This window comes from Lepidochelys kempii, chromosome 10, assembly GCF_965140285.1.
Source record: "Lepidochelys kempii isolate rLepKem1 chromosome 10, rLepKem1.hap1, whole genome shotgun sequence".
Taxonomy (NCBI): Eukaryota; Metazoa; Chordata; order Testudines; family Cheloniidae; genus Lepidochelys; species Lepidochelys kempii.
The window spans coordinates 68,975,074-68,994,594 of NC_136389.1; the positions used below are offsets into that span (position 1 = coordinate 68,975,074).

A 19,521-nucleotide genomic window follows, 5' to 3' on the forward strand; every position below is an offset into this window, starting at 1 on the left:
GCAGGGGCCTCTGGCACTGGTGCACCTCAGAGCCTTCTATTCCCTGCCAGTGGCACACAATAATTTAGTCTCCTGAGGGTTGTAATAAATTGGATTAATTTCCATTGTTGGGTTAAGTGTGCAGGTGCTCATCTCATTGCCTGTAATTGTTCATTAGTACTTTCTGCTCTAGCTAATAAATCTGACAGGGTAGTTCTTCCTATAAATATTAGGATTTTTCCCCTGCACTTGTCCATGACCCAATATGCCTCCCTCTTGAGGGCAGCCTGCGTTTTTCTAATTCCCCTTGACACTTGCACCTGGCATTGGGAGTGTGCGGTGGAAAAGATAGAGTTTTGATTGAGAAATATTAAAGAATTTCTCCCTCTCCCCCATTTCTAAAAATCAAACCTTTCCCACCCTTTTTGAAATGCTGCGTTAACATTTATTTAGGGTGTTTTATTTACACATGCTGCCAGACAATGGCCAGGACTAGAGGAAGAAGCATTAAAAGAAGGCTGGAAAGGGCCTTTTTTGTGATGTTTCCTGCCTGACCCAAAGCAGACCATGCCAGAAATCCTACAAGAAACATGGTCTCCTGAGGTTTCCAAGCTAAACGGTGCACATCTGTAGAAGGTATGGAGAGTTTAAAATCAGCACCTAAACTTTTGGGTGCATATAATAAACCTGGACATCAACTCTCCATTGCCCTGCACTTTGTGCAGTCGTTCACAGGGCAAAGCTAGTACTAAGTGCTACCAAAACAAGAAAGGTAGCATTTTACACTCTTTGCCATGGTATAAATATTTGCAGTGGAGAATCCAGCTCAACACCTTTTGAGGAGATGGCTGAATCTGGCATATTTTAGAAGACAAGAGATCAAGAATTTTCCTACTAGCTTAGTGTAGAAGAGATCAATAAGCCAACTCACATGGAGGAGCTGGAATGGAGAAATTGTCCCCACATCTGTTCTTAGCTAAGTTCCTAATTCTAAAGCTTTTCTCACATATTTTAGCATTGCCAGGTAGCAAACTCAGTAACGCTCCACAATTATTCAGTCTCAGCAGCTGTACCAGTTGGATTCCAGATGTGTGTGTGATGCAGTTGTAATCACAGATTTACTAATGGGTGGGATAATTTGAATTATTAGGCCAACCACAAGTAGGGTATTTTTTTAAAATCATGCTTTATCAAGTACAGTATATGCACAAAAGGTTGTTTCATTATGTATATCCCATCCATGGTTAAACTTATCAGCATAGTTAGTAACTTCATATACAGCCACAAAAAGATACAGATAAGACTGGTTTCCTGGGGAAAACCACAAGAAATACTTGATCTTTCATCCTATCCTACTGTAATAACACAACCCTTCCTTCCTCCTTCTCTCCCTCCTCTGATTTGCACCATGTTCCCCCAGTTTTGCAGAGTCCAGAGATAAAACATCAAACAGTTTTAATCAATGCCCTCACAGAAAATAATCTAGACATAAAAATGACAAGTGAAGACAGTTAAAGGAGGAGGGAGGGGGAAGGAGTTCCATTTCAATAAATGACCATTTTACTGGGACTGGTGACCTCTGAGTTTGAGCCTCATGGAAGTAACAACTTTGAAATCAATACAACTACTCACCTGAGTAAGTAAGCGTTTGCAAGAATGGTTCCTTAGGTGCCTGCTTTAGCTATTTTGGCTGGAATTTTCAAAGGACCATAAGAGTTAGCCAACTCCCATTGGACTTCAATAGGATTTGGGTGCCTACCTAATTCCCTTAGGCTCTTTTAAAAATCTCAGCCTTAGTGCTCTAATATTCATCTTTTTACTGCTACTTAAGCCACTTCTAGTCAGTAAAGCAAGTGTGATTTCTCAGCAGGAAGTGTCAAATAGTCTATAAGTTGGCTAACTAGTTTAAATTATCTGGCAAAATATCCAAAGCTGTATCTGTTAAAACATTAGAACATTGATGATAATTAGACTTTTGCTCTGCCAAATGGATGTTCCACAAAAATCCTTACAGCATGAGGATTTTTTTTTTTGCCATATTGTTAAATGGACACTTGAGTAGTTTAGTCCTGTTTAGTTTATGTTTAGTTAAAAAAAGAAGAGAAAAATGAAACAACCCCAACAAACCAAACTGGTTAAAGAGGACAAAACCTATTATCAGTAAAACTATTTTTATAATCGTTTGTTATTTCCAATGGGCAGATTTTTGGAGCTCTCAACTTGATTGTATACAGGACACTCCCTTGACCTACTTGTCTTCTTGTGAGGATGGAGGAGATTTCAATCTTTCACATTATTCCCTTCAACTAGACTGAACTATGTCAGTCATGCAGGATTCTTCCATTTTATTTTTAGTGTGTGGGATTTTGCTACAAGAAAGTTGGATGCAGTTATTATTGGGTCAAATTGTGCCCTGACTTATATAACCAGTGAAATCCCATTGACGTCAATGGAGTTGCAGGGATGTAAGGGGGTGGGGGGGGGCGGACTTTGGCCCCAGTGTGTGTCATCTGTGGTAATAAAAAGGGATGTCCAAATTCTCCTAACAACTAATTGGAAACATAGAGCACAAATACTTTAAGTATTTCCACTTAGATCTCTACTTGAAATCACATGGCTTCTTTTTTTCCTGTCTGTTCACTTTCCTAATATTAAACTCAATGGAAATGGTTGTAGAAGATGAATCTAAATTATAAAAATTTTAGAGATCCAGGAAGATACAAGGAGAGTCTTAGAAATGTAGTAATCTATGGTCTTCATTTTTATTGACTATTTTCCAAGATTGTTCTCACAATGTACATTTGTACCATTGATGCAGTTTTTCCAATAGCTCAAGTGTTTCACGAGAATAATATTCGGTTGGTAGCTGTGTTCTCTGGGAGAGTGCTTGTCATCTTAAGTCATAAGACTATGATGAATTCAAAGTCAGAATAATATTTTTTTTGGCTTAACCAGTATCCCTCTTTTTCCTGGTTGAACAATGAATGACTAGAGTCCTTCCAAAAAACCAGTGCAGGAGGAAACACTTGTATCCTTCAGAAAGGGCTGCATCAAAGATAATGGTGCATGAAGTAGTTAATGTTGCAGAGCTAAGCAAACTGTCTGGTGCACTGATTGTTCTAAGTTGGAATATGTTTTCTCAAAATGAAGTTACATTAAGTGTATGTTAAAAATCTCTCCTCAGATTAATCTGACTCACCATTCTTATCTCTTATTTAAACGCTGGCAGTTCATTGGCAATGTAACATGTCTGAATTACCACCATAAGCAATCAGCTACGGTGCATATTTTATATGAATTTTTGTTGTTGTAAAGGACAGTACTGGAAAGTCCTCCACCTACTGACAGAATGGGTAGCTAATGCACTATTTCTCCATACTGCCCATCAATGTACCAAAACCAAGTTCTGGAAGGAAAAAAGAAGGACCTCACAGATTCAGGGGAAGATTTAAAAGCCATTTGTGGTTTTGGAAAAATCTCTCCCTGACATCTTTGCCTCTCTACTGAAATGGACAATAAAGGGGTCGCTTTGTGGTGGCTGTATTTTTTTAACTGGATTTAGAACAAAGACCATTGAAGAACAATTAGACAGCAATGATTTTTCACCGCCTGCAGCCTGTTCTAGATTTGAGCTAGTCCTCCTGAAGAGAGAAAAAACCAACAAAACTTTGTATCTTATTATCGCTACACCCATCTTCCTATTTCATCTGTCTCAGATCAATTCACTCAGCATTCTACAGCAACTCTGGTTTACTCAAGCATTGTGGTTTGAGATTCTATGGCTGGTCATGTGACTGTAGGGATCTATAGTTAACACATCTCCACTGTGGCATGTGCTCTATATATAGATACTAAAAACAGATGGTTTTAACAGAGTAGTATTTCATAAATGTGATGCTGTGTTTCTGCCTAAATATATCTGCATGGCATAAATAACCAGCTCTACAATAATACAGAACCCTAAAAATCTCATGACCTGCTCCTCTTCTCCTTTTGGTAAGAAAGGACTTCATCCTATGCTTTTCAGAAGGTGATCCTCTTGTAGAGTATGTGCATCCCTCAAATCCTACAAACTCAGGCCTGCCCTGCAAAGTGCTTGGGAGATAAGATCAAGAGCAGGATGCTAGGGAAGAAAGATGGAAAATCCACAGATAAACCAGAAGGCACTATCATCACTTACAGATGTCAGGTGATTTTCAGATAGCAAAAGGTACAGATTTCACAATAGCATCAACAAACTGAAGGCCAAATTCAGCTCTCATTCACATCTCTGCAACACCTTTGATTTAAATGGAGCTGCTTGGGTATGAAGGAGAGAAGAATGTGCCCATAGTAACATGTGAATGACAAGATAAATCCTCACCTGATACTTTGACCTCATTAGGCCCACAGGCTCTGCATGGCAAGACTTGGAATTCTTCCGCCTGGTACATGGAATAATCCGTACTGGCAACAACAAGTCTATCTCCAGCCTTCCATGATCGTGCATCATCTGCCAGCTTCAAGATTGTGCTGTTCACATTGGTATCAATGGTTACAGTAAGCTTTGGTCTCACTAGGAAGCAAAAAAGGGGATGGCAGAGAATTCAGCTCACTGAACCTTAAATTGTCCGCTAACTTTTCTGGGCATTTTTGTTACCAACAAAATTTAGCAGTTTACTGATCCAACACATATGATACAGCTATCCCAAGTATGGTCTTGGTTGGGTTTGATTTGTGAAATCAAAAACAAACAAAAAAGGCCTATTCATTAGTTATTGGCAAGTGTATTTTCACTAGCCATTTAACTAAATTTAAATGTAGCCCTTAGTGGCTCCAACTTACCACTCACTTAGCTCCAGGAGTTAGTGTTGCTCTGCACTGTTATTTACAGTAGCAATAAACCTCCCAAAAGTGGTCTTTAACATAATGACTGTTTTTCCCCCAACGAAGATAACTGCATTCCATCTTTATCTCCCTACTAAATGATTGTTAAAGAATCACATGTAATGACCAGTATGAGGGCAGGTTGCTAAATGAATAATTGTAAAAGAAAAAATTACTTTGAAAAACATGTTGCTTCCCAACAGCATTAGCAGGAAACAGTCTCCTCGCTTGCTGAAGGAATAATCCTGCCCCATCTTGAAATGCTTTAGAAAGCATGGAGATTGTTACAGGTCTTGCCAAGTATCTGTACAGTATTACTGGGTTTTGGTGACACCATCACATCATTCCACTTAGTGCTCAAGAATCTCTCTTGAGATACTCTACTGAAGACTTGTCTGGGCTCACCCCAATATCCTAGCCAAACCTCAGCTTGAGGAACTACACTGGACCAAATTCAGTTCTACAGTAAGTAGAGGTTACTCCCATTGACATTAGTAGGAGGTGCTCCACCAGGTCTGGTTTGGCCCATCCTGTCTACCTGTGGCTAAGTGCTCAGAGAGGGGAACTCAGGGGACCAAAGAATGCAACACAGAAAGCAAAGAATGCAACACAGAAATCAAAGGGTTTCCCAAGCGAATTATTGTGTTTGGTATCAGATTTCTGCTTCCTATAAAATAGCCAGCTCAGGAGGAGGAAAATTCAAAATGGGATTTCTGCTCTGAATGACATGGCAGATGGACATTAAAAAGTGAGTCACATACCAGGTTTGCCACACAGGAACCGCACTCGGTAATTTTGGCAGCCTTCGTCTGTCTGATCCTTACCATGGCACATAAACCTATAATCGTGTCCGCTTTTGTAGAAAACCTCAGTTGTTAAATTGGCTCCAGAAAGTGTAGCTGCCTAGGATGAGAATAGAAATGCACATGGGGTGGGCATTAAAACATGAATGGCGTTCACACCCTCTTACTCTCTCTGTGCATGGAATGAGGGTGATCACTTAGCATTAAGATGATGCACAATGATCATGTAATAAAACAGGATGAATGATCATGGGTAGAATCCATTTATACATTCTAGTTGGTTCATGCACAATAGCTTTTTATATGCAGACCACATGGATTTATCACTAAGTGAATCGTGTCACTCCCACATCTATATTAGGACTCAGAGTTGTTTTTTTTTTGGAAACAGTACTCTGAGCTTTGCTAACCCCGCCTTGTTTCCCTTGATTTTAGATCTCACTAGTTTGAGGTCAGATTCAAACTCTGAATGCAGATGGATGGGGCCAAACAAACTCATGGCTTTCAAGCATCTTAACTTTGCTCATTTCATTACCTGGGGCCTGATTGTGTCTGTTCCTTGCAGGAGAAATTGGTGGGAGTTTTCTCTCTCTCCCTTGCAAGGGCCCAGGATAGTTGCTATCTCTATACTCAGGGATCATGAGGAATCCTCCCCCATTCACTCTGAGGTCACAAATTGCCCCAAGGGGGCAAGAGGAGATGGGCCTCTGCTCTCCCACATGCAAACCAGCCTGTGGAGCTGGCTGGGCATGCTGGAAGGGGATCAAGTTACACCACCCCAAGGGTGGATTCAACATGTCCAGCATGCATTCCTCCTGGGGCAGTGCAGTCCATCCCATCCCCCTCGCAAGACTGGGATTCAGTACCACAGTCTAGACCTCAGGTTTGCAACCCTTCTTGCCACTGCATAAAAATGCTATGCATTGCATAGGACCAGCCAAATAACCTTCATTTTAAAAAGGCACTAGGCTCTTAAAGGAGTCACCATCTAAATTAGGGGTCTGATCCTGCAACTCCTACTCACTCATAGGCACGCTCACTGCAATCAATGGGAAATGTGCCCCTGGCTACAAAATTTCTTGTTCTATTTTGATTCTTCTTGTGCTTAGCATCGTTGGGGCAGGGTAGTTTGATTCTTCGATATCCTCAGTTGGCGTGAACTGATGAAGTCAATGGGCTACATGGATTTACATCAGCCGAGGATTTAGACGCTCATGATTTATAACTTTTCAGTAACAGAAAAATATTGCGTTTCTTGTTTCACTTTTAATACATATGAACATGAACAAAAGCAACTATTAGTTAAATTAGTATCTGGTCTAGTGGCTCTTGTGTTCTGAACTGAAATCCCTCTTCCAACGCATGAACAAAAGCTGAAACGCATGTGGAGTCAGTTTTACCATTGACCTGGCAAGTAATTATGGAACAGTTTTTCCCCCCCTCATTGTTCACTATGAGATTAAATTGAAGACTCAGTCCTGGAAGCCCTTGTTCATACAGGCAATCCTCATTGCATGAGTAGTTCAATTAAATTTAATGCAACTATTCTTGTGAGCAAGGGCTACCCAGGTGAGTAAGAGTTTGCTGGATCCATTCCTAGATGCCTTAATGCTCAAGTCAACCCTGTAAAAACCCCACAGTACCAATCATTTTATGGTCTTCTGTTAAGCAGCACTTGAGCTGCAGAATTTTATCCACTGGACATTTAAGTATGCAGCAGGAATTTGCCAATAAAAGCAATTTTTCCTTCACACATTAAGTAGCTTTTGCAGTCATAACAAGGTGTATGTTTTCCCCTCAACATGTGCATTCGAGGATTTGATTACATGTTTCACACTGAATGGAATTCAGACTTCTACAAAAGAAAAAACAATGGACTTGAAAAAAATGACTGCAAGCCCAAAGACATTTTCCCCCATAACCTAATGCAATCTGTGGTTTTAATGTTATGGTCACATTTTGTGCTTAATTTTTCAGACAGCTTCCATTCTAAGGCCCTTTTAGACCCTTGGAAAATTTACATCCCTCTCTTTCCCCCCAACCCCCTCTTAATCTTCCTATAGGAAACTACATATTTTGTGGACAGCATAAATGGTCCAATTCTACAAACCTTCCTCACACCAGTAGTCCTATTGACTGACCTGGGACTGGTTGTGTGAATAAGGATTGCAAGATCAGACTCAGAATGAGGAATATAGTTTCTCGGTCTTATAAGCCTCCCATTAGTGTTAAACATTTGCCAGCATTGTGGCCAGTCTATATGCAAGAGCATGAAGAGACGTCTAGAAACTAAATGCATTCACAGCTCACAACACTGTCACCAAGAAGGCCTAAGGTCTACTAGAACCTTCTTGACTTTGATGCTGCAGTTGGTTGCTTACTATACTGCTATTGCACATCAGGCAAGCTAATCTATAGGGAAAATGGGGAGTTTGTCCTACCTGGATAGCAAGGGGATGACTACAGATTTTGCCTGGGTTTGCTGCTCTGAGGTCAGAAAGTTTCTCCGTGTCTTTGGATCTTGCCTTTTTGGGCTTCTCAAACCACTCTGTCCATTCTATATCTGGAGACAAACAGGAAAGGCCATTTTATAGAAAGCCATGCTTAATGCAGCAAAAATGCACCTACCAGAATTTAGTCTCAAATACCATTAACAAATTTCTTCAATAACTGCCTAGTTCCTCGTTCTCCTTGCCAGTCTGGCAGCTGCTTTACTGATGCTATGAAGTGTAGCAAGGCAAGGGAGCATGGAGTTATTTAAAAACTACATGGTTTGAGTATGTAGCATGAGCATTTCTAACAGCTATGGAACTTGAATTGTGCCCTTCTCCCTCGAGCCCTCTGTATGTATTCAAGTCAGCTTGCAATCAGCTGCTGTTTGTTACAATGAATGAAACACCATTCTGACAAGCGGTGACCACATAATCAAAAGAAAAGGAGGACACATGTTGGTTTGATCTTAACACGTGGACGGTCACATTCAATGCAAAAAAGAAAGGATTCAAATTAGAGAGAGTCTTATAGGGCTTGGAAATAGAGAGGCTGCTTATGTTCTTGTTTGGATTAAAAGGCAACCTTAACAGATATCAGACCGTCTTTTTCTAAACAAAGGAATGGTGATTGGTGTGATAAAAAGGAATATTTCAAAAAGCGATCAGCACGGTTTAAGCTCTGTCACTCTGCTAGCACACAAACAGAGGTCTCACCTTGAACCCACTCACTGGTTGAAGACACATTAAAATGCTCTCCATTCTCAGCCTGGAATAGTTTGAATACTTTGGCCACAGCTGATCCTTTGTGTCCTGTAAAACAATTAATAACAATTTCATGGCTCGCAAGTGACAGAAGCTAAGACTTAATAGGCAATGGAGCAAGCCTGTGGTTGTGTCTCTTGGGAGACCAGAGCAGATTCAGTAATTGCCTGCAAAATGTCTAGCAAAATTGTTCTGTCTGCTCTTGGAATGATTTTTCAGACTCTTTCCTTCTGCTCAGACTTTGCCTTTGTAGAGGAGGAATTCTCAAAAAAAAGTGAATTAAGGAAATCATGGTTTTTGTTTTATTTTGCATTTTTTGTTTGCTAGTTTACATTGTGACAAACCAGGTCATTATCTTTATTTAGACAATATTGTACTATGGTATTCCACAGCAAATAGCCTCAAAAACTAGTATAGGTTGAAAGGTTTTGACTATCATGGTACAATATCATGTCTTAGATTTTCATCTCATGTTAATGGAGATAAATCAGGTGTCAGAGTAGCAGCCGTGTTCGTCTGTATCTGCAAAAAGAAAAGGAGGACTTGTGGCACCTTAGAGACTAACCCATTTATTTGAGCGTAAGCTTTCGTGAGCTATAGCTCACTTCATCGGATGCATTCAGCGGAAAATACAGTGGGGAGACTTATATACACAGAGAACATGAAACAATAGGTGTTACCATACAGACTGTAAGGAGAGTGATCAGGTAAGGTGAGCTATTACCAGCAGGAGAGCGGGGGCTGGGGGGGGGGAACCTTTTGTAGTGATTTAGATGGAGATAAATCAGTGGAACTATGTCAAAAAGGTGGATAGATAATTTGGCTTCAATGGAGCTATACTGGTATATACTAGCTGAGAATCTGGTCCTGTATGTCTGTGTACGAGTGGCCTGTGTCAGATCCCATCCAGCTGCATCACAGCATGGGGATAATGTAAGGGGGCAAGACTCCTGTTCACAGCTTCAATGTAGTGTAGTGTCAGACAGTACAAACGTCAAGGAACAAGTTTATCCCTTATGTAATTACACAGACTTCCATGGAATTATACCAGGGAGGAACTTGCCCAGGCAATTCCAAGCAAGTATTTGTTTCATTTAGGGGACTGGACTAGATGACCTCCTGAGGTCTCTTCCAACCCTGATAGTCTAGGATTCTGCATTACCTAGATATTCCATGTGGTCTTCAACCGAAGAGGAAGGGTTTCCTTTTACTGTAATAAAGCTCCAAGGATGCCTGAGAAATCAAAATGAGAAATGATCATATTATTTCATCTGGCACTTGTATGCATCATTTGTTTTCTCCTCCCTGGTGCACCATCTTCAAAACAGACAGATTTATGAGACACTGCAGTTTGTTTTACACTGACAATATCTTAACACTTTCTATTTCTTTGCTAAATATGCAACAAGAGAAATGAGGTTCAAAAGACAAATATCTCATTGAAATAATTAATCATAGCGTTGTATAAATGTCACCAGTGGACTTCACTTTTTATGGACTATCTAAAGAGGCTTTTGTGTGGTAGCAAAATGGGACACTGGCAATGTCTCTGGGTGGCTGCAAAGGCTCCCCCCTCCCCCCACAAAAGAACTTTAAAACAGCTAAATTTGGTTAAGCAAATTGAATGTGTGCTGAAATGTTGTAGGTCAGGTTTCAGCCTGTAGTGAGCTGTGGGGATTTATAAAGGACTCTGTTTTATTGATTTTCTGGCAAAAACTGCTATCAAAGGTGCATAGATATGCTACGAGAATATATTTTCTTCACTTCAAAACTGATCAGGAATGGGGGTTTATGAGCCACGATCACTGGTTCAGCTCCAGCCCCAGGTCAGCAATAAGTGGAGTTTGTTACTATCTGATGGTCACAGGTGGAATCCGTCCGTATCTACTAGAGAGTTATCAGCAAGGCTAGAAACACTAGCATGTGAACTGAACTGGTCTGGGGAATAGAGTAAATTGCCCTCTCACCTTTGGAGATGGACCCTCAAGAGAAGGGCACTAATGGGTCAGAGCAGGGAGTTTTGTCTTACTGCTGCCTGTGATTTAGTGTTATGTGACTAAATAGACATCAGCCATGAATGTTATTAATCACATGCATCACAACAGAACAACAAGGGCATTGTGGGACTCTCTCTATAGTTGAGAGGCCCCAACATTTAGCAAATAAAAACCCATTTAGAGAAATCCTCTGTCTCTTGGCAAAACTTCCACTGATTTCAGTAAAGTCAGGACTTTATGCTAGGAGTCCAAGCCAGTACCTCACACATTGCATTTGATGGTAACTGGAATGTAGGTGTCTTTAAAACCAGCCCTCAGGCTTCTATGGAAAATATATATGGACGCTAAGAGCCAATTATCAAAAACACACTAGGTATTACCAGCCATCTCACCTTTATTAGGGCTCAATCCTGTTCCCATTGAAGTCACTGACTAAATTCCCCTGAACTTCAGCAGGAGCAGACTCTTAGTAGGCATAGTCCCATGGTGAGAATAGGGGTGACATATACACCCTGTTAATCTAAAGAAAATGGCTTCTCACAAATCAAGGCAGCTCCAGCTGCTCATCAGTGGCCTGACCACAGGACAGACCCTGGGGAAGCTGCAAAGCTGCCAGCACAACTGCCTGAGGCATCTGCCAGGGAGCCAGATGCTCCTGCTGGAAACTTTCCTGCACACAGAGTGCCAAAGGCATTGGAGTGCTGTGATCTCCATCCAAAAGAGAAAGAGGGATGGGATGGTGGAAGAAATGACACTTGATCACTCAGCAGGCAGGACGGACTCCCCTCCCCACTTCCTTTTTTTTTTTTTTTTTTTTGGTTAAAAATAAAAATAAAAACAAATGACAAAAATATGATTAAAAAATAAACAAGGCCAAGAGCATTCAAAAATATATTTCAGAACAGTTCAGTTTGTTCTTAAACTAATATTTGCACCCGTTTCATTCTTTCCAGTATTTGGTTCCCCGCGTTCGTTTATGGTTAACAGCATGGTTAAGCCAGTTCATCCTAATGCATGTGGCCACACGTAACATGTCCTCATGGTGTGAAATGTGAGGACTGAATTTCACTCTTTTACACCTGTATGAGCCCAGAGTAGCACCTCCGATGCCAGTGTGAGGTTCTGATCAGAACAACTGTCAGCAGCTAGTGCTGAAAGACTGTCTTGATTGATTTTTTGTTTTTTTAAAAAGCTCAGTATTTAAAGGGCACATTCATTTCTCATTGAGACAAGGAAGGGGAAGCTCTTCTATTCATTCTGACTTTTCTGGATTCAGCAAATGGGCAACGGGAACAGACATTGTGAGCCAGATGCTCAGCTGGTGTAAGTCATCATTCCTTTGACTTTAATGGAGCAATGCTGATTTATGGCAGCTCAGGACCTGGTTTAGCGTGACAGAAGTGGGAGACAGATGGTTTCTTGCTATCTATCAATATCCCTGTGTAGCCCGCAGTACAAGAAAATTACCCAGGCAGTGACGGAGTAACCTGACTCATTTGGCACTTTCAAAAATGTGAAACAAATATATCTGACCCAAAAATTACTAGCTGGGGTTGCACCAGTTATTGTCTCAGCAACAGTCGCAAGCTGTCATCAGCAATGGACATGGTGCTGTGCAGATCTGGCACACAGGTGTTTGATTTAGTATTGTCAGCCCGTCATCAAGCCAACAGATGTTTTAGGGTGATCAGAAAGAGAGAGCAAATCAATCCACTGCCCATTGTCTGACTCCTCTTCTGCAGTGTAGTTTAGAGGGTGGATATATAATCTAGCAAATTGCCCAGAGTAATTTTTACAAAGCTACAGTTCTTTATAATGTCCAGAACGAGCAGGGACTTTTTAACCTTTGACAGGCCCTTACTTTAGCAGTACTAAAAATGTGCTTAAGTGTACAGTGCACTGAAAATCACTAACTCTACTACAGAGTAAAAACCCAACACAAGGCAGCGTGGCATTCAGACTTCCTTGATGATTATGTAGCTGTTGATATGCAGTATCCAGGCAGAGGTTCAAAAAGGACAACAAAAACAACATCCAGTCCCTTTCCCTCACTATCGACTGCACTGCAGAGGAGAAAGGGGTCAGATAGGATGATCTTGGTTATTATCGGATTCTGGTACAAATATATATTTGCAGTTGAGTTTCTGCTCAGAGTAGAGATGGGTCCAAGCTGTAGAATTCAGAACCAAATGAGGGTGTTCCAGTTCAGGCTGGTGTAGAGAAAAGAGCCAGTCACGCAGATTGGGATCTGGTTCTGAATAAAGCGTCAAGTTAACTCATTCCCTTCCTCCCCCTTTGGCCTCTTTGGCCTGCAAAAAAACCCTTTCACTCCCCACTCACACCTTTAACCCTTCCCACAATCCACTACATATACTAACTGCTTACGCAGGTGTTTTCCGGGGGTGGGGGTGGGGTGGGGAGGCCATTATATTGTAACAAAGGCATCCCCAGGCTTCAGGGTGTTTGTGGGTAATTTGTTATTTGTGGACCAAACCTTGCAATCCTTAACTCAGACAAAAAACTCAGAACAGTGGCCTCAGTAAATAATGACTTCAATTGGAATTTTGCCTGAGTAAGGATTTCAGGCTTTGCTAGTTTATAATTTGGAACAGAGAATCTTTGCTAGTTTGTTATCCTGATCTATTTTTAAAATAACATTTTCAAAAAAGTGCCTAAGTTAGGTGTTTAACTCCCATTGAAAAAGTGTGAGGTTTTTAAAGATGTAGACAGGTGCCTAGTGGGTTTTGTCTACCTCTTTAGACACCCAATACTTTTATAAATCTGACCCCAAGTGACACAGGAGACCAAAAAAAGTCATTGGGGACTTCAGAGGTGATGTTTTCAAAAGTGGCGGACGCACCTAACTAGTACACAGGGATGTGAGTATTTTTACAAACCTGTATGTTACACAGTGGTGGTCACTGTGTAACATACATAAAAGGGCCAACATTTGCCAAAAATTATTACATCATAATACCCAAGATGTCACCTTCATTTCCGGTCAAGAAGAAGAGGTGCATTCTCCCCACACACTCTCCAGATTTTTGCACTTGCTCAAAATTACATATGTAAATGGAACTGCGGGGGGACTGTGGCCAGACAACTTTTAGTGGTTCTATACTAAATCAGTAAGGCTGCTGCCTGAGTGGGCCGGAGCAGCACTCTGGCTGTGAGGTCACACCACCACTGAAATTTGACCTGGCTGCTCCTCTATACAGACAGAACTGTGGCCAGGCCAAATTTCAGTGAGTGGCATTGCAGGCGGGTGCACAGGGTCACAACGCCACTCAAATTTGGCTTGGCCACCCCCTTATCCAGATGGAAGGGCATCCATGCCAACTGATGTTGCAATGTGGTGCACGGGGAGTCTGTTCCTGTGGGGTGGAGTGCAGGGGAGCCTGCTGAGAACTTGACTCCTGGCAGCACTGACTCATGCAATGTGTGGGTAAGAGGGGGAGACTCCCCAGCCAAGGGAAATCCAGGGTCCCTGTGCAGGGGACAAGTGGGCACTGGAATGAGTTCCAGCCAGTGGGGCAGGGGGCTGGAGTGGGGAAAGGAGAAGTTGCCCTCTTACCCAAGAAATATCTGGGTTGGCACCACTGTTTCCTCTTCTAAAATATAGAAGAATGCTGCAGTAGCTCAAGTAGCAGCATGGCAAGTGTTAACTTTTTGATGGCAACTGCTAGTTCATGGCAGAGCTGAGTCATAACACGATGAATCAGATTCTCTAGGCATTCCCATTGTAAGTCCCTATTGTAAAGGAGCTGGAAATGAACATTAAAATGCCAGTGTTGGATAAAAATACTAGAAGCAGTTTCACAAAAGTATGAAAAAAAAATCTTTTCTCCCTGTTGCAGGACTGGAAAAAAGATGTAGGATTTTCAAAGTCTCTTTCTGTGTCTCAAAACTAGAATTACAGAACCAGAAATCTGGCAGGCCATTGGGCCATCACATGGACTCTGGGTATCTGGGAGGAAATACGGGGGTTTTTGTTTGTTCAGTTTGTCCTGTTTTTGCCGATGAGGTTATTTCATTCGGAATTCTCAACCCAGAGCATCCAAGTCCCTATAACAGATAAGGGACTCTCACGGCTAAGTTTCCTTATATACCACACTGAACATGTTCTCCATCTGCAGGTTCCTAATTGTCGCACACATGCTCACAACGATTGGCCTTTGGCTCCGTTTTTGAAGGATTTTTAAAAAATGGTCCACATTGACCCTTCCGGACTGGACATAGACCATGACCTATTGGGTAACAGGCACTTTTTAAAAAAGTGCCTAAATGCAGAGCAGCATGATAAACTAGGACTCCAACTGGGCAAATACGGATTTAGAGAATATGCATTGTGTGTGCCAACATATACTGTATAGTGGCCAAAGGAGTTTTACAGTCTACAGAGTAAATATAATGCATACTAAATTATGTGCTGCAGAAATCCCAAATATACATTTGCTTAGATAAAAAAAAAATATTTTCCAGAATGTCTATGTATTTAGCCAGGGCTATATGGCTGTTACATATCGTTCTCTTGGGTAAACAAACTTCAGGGCTAGTGTATCTACAGTACACTGGATATATTTTATACATACATCTTAAATCCCTAGGGTATGGCATGGAAACAAACAAGAATGGATAACTTATGGGGTTATCATGGAAAAATACATGCCTTTTAACGTGAATCATGTGTTACTCCTCAATCTCCTAATAAAAATGCCCAATATAGACACTGAATGCATCTTAGGCTATTTAATTAACTGCTAAAAGTTCGCACAGAAAAAAGGAAAACTTTTCACAGCGTGAAAGAATGCTGTGCCTTTGAGGGAGTGGAATTATCTGGGTACATGAAAAGCATAATAAGGGCTCTGTGCTGGCAGAACAGGCACATACCTAAACCCAAGATGGAGGAAATGCTTGCTGCCCAGTTTGGTCATTGCTTTCCTGGCCGAGTCATCCAAGTTTCTAGACCCTTCATCATTCACCGCTACTGACAGGATCATGCCATTGTCAATTGCTCTCAAATACTGGGCAAGACGGGCACTTTCCCCTTTCAGTTTGTAGGTATCGAACCTAAACGGAAAGAAAAGAAGCATTTACACCAGGGAGCAGCACACTACAGGTATTCTATAGGAGATCTACAGGTTTGTATTGCTAAAGATATCATCCCTTGCAAAAGTGCTACTTAATAGTATAGTGAAATGGAATGATGATTATACTGGTTTGGTTTAAAAGAATACATTATGGTTTTCCATAAAACTAATTCAGAGAATTGCTTAAGATCTAGATAATGAAACAGCAAAACTGTAACAATAATGGTCTCGTTTGAGAAATAGTGGCAGGTGAAAAAAGTAAGAAAATAGGTAAGTATGTAGGAAGAGAGAATAAACATTTTTTTCTTCCTTACGGATATAATTTCTAGGATGGTGTTTTGTTTTTGTTGGGTGCTTTTTGTTTGCTCGATTGTTTTTTATCCTAATTAAACAAACAAAGCGTGCCACTCTGAGTAATACATTATTTATTGTGCAGTCATTTCCTTTTGTGACACTGTATTAGAAATAAGATGCATGCCTGCATTTTAAAAAAAAAAACTAGCTCTCAGACAAAACCCCCGACAATCAGCAGTTCTTCATAAACATTTTTAAAGCTTCAAGTACTTAAAACTGTTAATTGTCTTAATTTGTGGTAACATTTTCGTAGAGAAGGGACCCAGTTTGATTGAAGTGAACACAATGAAAAATGCATCACTTATTTTTGGTGTAAGACTACAGTGCTGCTTCAGTTGGAATTCAGCCAACAACTCTGCATCCCCTTTGAAGTCAAAGAGAGGTTTGTCTGAGGCAATTCTTCAGGACCTGGTTTGGATACTAGTTAGCTTAGATTGTAAACTTGCTAGGTTCCAATCCATCTTTTTGTTCTGTGTTTTACAGCTCTCAGCACAATAGGGTCCTGGTTCACGACTAAGGTTCCTAGGAACTACCACAAAAAGAAATAAACAATGATTTTGTATGTAATAAATCTAGTACTTGCTAATGACCCATAAGAAAGGAAGTTTCTGGGTAAACTGCTGAGGGCTTTGGAGCTGTGCTCTGGCTCCATTCCAGCTCCAGGCAAAAACCTGCAGCTCCACTGTTCCAGAGCTGCTCTGCGCTCTAGCTCCGGGCTCCGCTCCAAAGCCCTGGGTATAACTGTCTTTGAACCACATTAAAGGCCCGATCCTGCAAGGTGCTGAGCACCATCTACTCTTGCTGACTTTGCAGGGAGTTGAAGTCAATCATCATCTTGAAGGATTGGGCCCTACTTTGGTTATGGAGCCTATGGAATTGAGAAGAGCTATAGTGAGGCATACAATGAGACCTACATAAATATGTCACTGGAAATTGCCTTTGCCAGTCTTGGATCTGATGGTGATGCTGCTTTCAAGGTAATGTCAAAAGTTCCCAGGTACTGATGGCTCTAAACTGACTCACCGATCTGAATGGATGACTGCCCCTGTCTTTGGGTCAATAACATGGACAATGACACCTCGATGGCCCCAGCTTCTCTCAAAGTAGTAGCCACCTTCTTCCATTCCACCAGGGTGAAGAGTCTTGTTTAAAAAAGTCCAGGACAACTTTTTCTCACCATGGATCTCAAGGGTTCCACCTCGACTGACCCCAATATATTTTTGGCCAAACTCAGCATCTGGCTGGATGTCTTCATCTGCTCTGTAGGGTAAAAAATACACACATATATGAATCAGAATATTTTACCATCAAGCCAACAAGAAGCCTCCCACCAAGTGCTGGTACTGCCCAACAGGAGAGGAAGCAACATGGTTTAGAATGTATTTCTTTCAAGAGATCCTAAGGAATGCAAAATGCTGGGACTCTATAGAAAATAAATTCTTTGTCTGAAATACCACTAACAACAGGGGTCAGAGACAATTTAGGACAGACATGGCAGCTGACTCATCATCACTACTTTGTTGTTCTTTTAGATTACTATCTACATTCCACTACTACATTTGGAGGCTTGTCGACACACAAAAGTTGTACTGGTAGGAAAGCAGTACAACACACCTCTTGTGGATACAGTTATATTGGTATAAATGGGCTTACACAAGGATAGCTTTTCCCATATGGGAAGGGGAATATGCTATGCTGGTATAGCTGCATGCATACTAGAGGTTGTAACTGTAGAACTTTTTTTTTAAAAAACGCAAACCACATCCCTAGCTGAAGTAGTTACATCAGTACAAAAGTGGTGTATCAACCAGGCCTGAGTGAATAGAAAGTAATATTGACCAACTTGAAACGTTAGAGCACTTTGCACAAAAGTGAAGAGTACTTCTTTGACCGAGTTACCTCTTGTGACACTATGCCCCATATTCTTCATCGAGATATTATATGACATGAATATGGCATAACTAAGATATGTTGTATGCGAGATGGATCATGTGAGGTATCATTGGAAAGGTTATGATGTACTGACTATGATTATCCTATTTGTATGCATGTATCATTTCTGTATCTGAAATTAAGAATATTGCCTATGTAACAACTACAACTGTGTTTACACCTGGGGAACGCCCACCAGACAGTAGGCAATCAGCCTGGATGTGCCATTAGGGAGAACAATAGGACTCTGAAGATCTCCCACCTTCCTGAGAAGCTTCCTGGGATGCTGCTTTGACACTGCAGGGTCATGTGATCATGTCACCTGGTACTGGACCCCATCTTGACCCACTAGTATTTTTCCACTAATAGTGGTGGGGACCTAACGGGGAAAACCAAAGGATTCCCACCATATGTGAGTCCCATTTAAGGTAGGGAAGTGAGTTAATCTAGGTTGGTTCTTCAGTAAAGACCTGCCTAAAAGAACTGCTGGAAAACTCCTAAAACTGATCTGGGGAAGAAAGGACTGGACTCAGGCTAGAAGGTGTCAGGCCTGTGAAAGGAATATCTGGAGTTCTAAACTGCAAGCAAGATCAGTCTGTCTGTAAGAAACTCTGCAACCTGCTTAAAACATTTAGGGTGAGAAATTACTACTTGAAGCGAGTTTCTTTAGTGTATTGAGCTTAGTTTGCGTGTTTGCTTTATTTGCTCAGTAATCTGCTTTGATCGGTTTGCTATGCCTTATAATCGCTTAAAATCTATCCTTTGTAGTTAGTAAATTTGTTTTTGGTTTCTATAAACCAGTTTGTGCAATTCATAACTGGGGGCAAAAAGCTGTGCAGATCTTCCTCCACACTGAGGGACGGAGACACTTTCACGAGCTTAAACTGTACAGTTTTCTGTGCAGCACAAGACAATACAAATTTGGGTTTACACTCCAGAGTGGGTGTGCACTTGAGTGCTGGGCAATTCCTGAGCTACATCAGGGTGTCTGTCTGTGTCTCTGCGTCTCTCCCTCCCTTCTCCCCCCGTCCCATTTAGGCATGAACATTTTCAGACCAAGGTAACTGCAAGAAAATAATGGAAATGTGGGGCCTTTTTCCTGGGACTTTAAAATATTTGAAAGAATGGATAGGCTACAAAAATCTCTTGAGCAAGACAGCTAATGAGATCAATTGATTGTGAAATATGTGGCAGTTTTGTGATGTGTCAAACAGGACTCAAAACCAGGTCCCAAAGTTTCTCTTTT

The 19,521-nt window shown here is 41.2% G+C and overlaps 1 protein-coding gene across 3 annotated transcripts in view; it reads right to left on the reverse strand.

The window, feature by feature from the left end:
- CEMIP (cell migration inducing hyaluronidase 1) overlaps window positions 1-19,521 on the reverse strand; it is a 67,832-nt gene that overhangs the window by 43,974 nt on the left and 4,337 nt on the right. For 2 of the 3 annotated variants that reach the window (XM_073304101.2, XM_073304102.2), the window contains exons 4-10: window positions 17,367-17,603; window positions 15,790-15,969; window positions 10,065-10,135; window positions 8,855-8,950; window positions 8,090-8,211; window positions 5,607-5,748; window positions 4,343-4,534 (exon numbers count right to left, since the gene is read on the reverse strand). In XM_073304101.2, the coding sequence (XP_073160202.1) occupies window positions 4,343-4,534; window positions 5,607-5,748; window positions 8,090-8,211; window positions 8,855-8,950; window positions 10,065-10,135; window positions 15,790-15,969; window positions 17,367-17,603 (1,040 nt within the window). The remainder of the gene's footprint in view (window positions 1-4,342; window positions 4,535-5,606; window positions 5,749-8,089; window positions 8,212-8,854; window positions 8,951-10,064; window positions 10,136-15,789; window positions 15,970-17,366; window positions 17,604-19,521) is intronic. The other variant, XM_078854668.1, reaches the window with a different exon arrangement.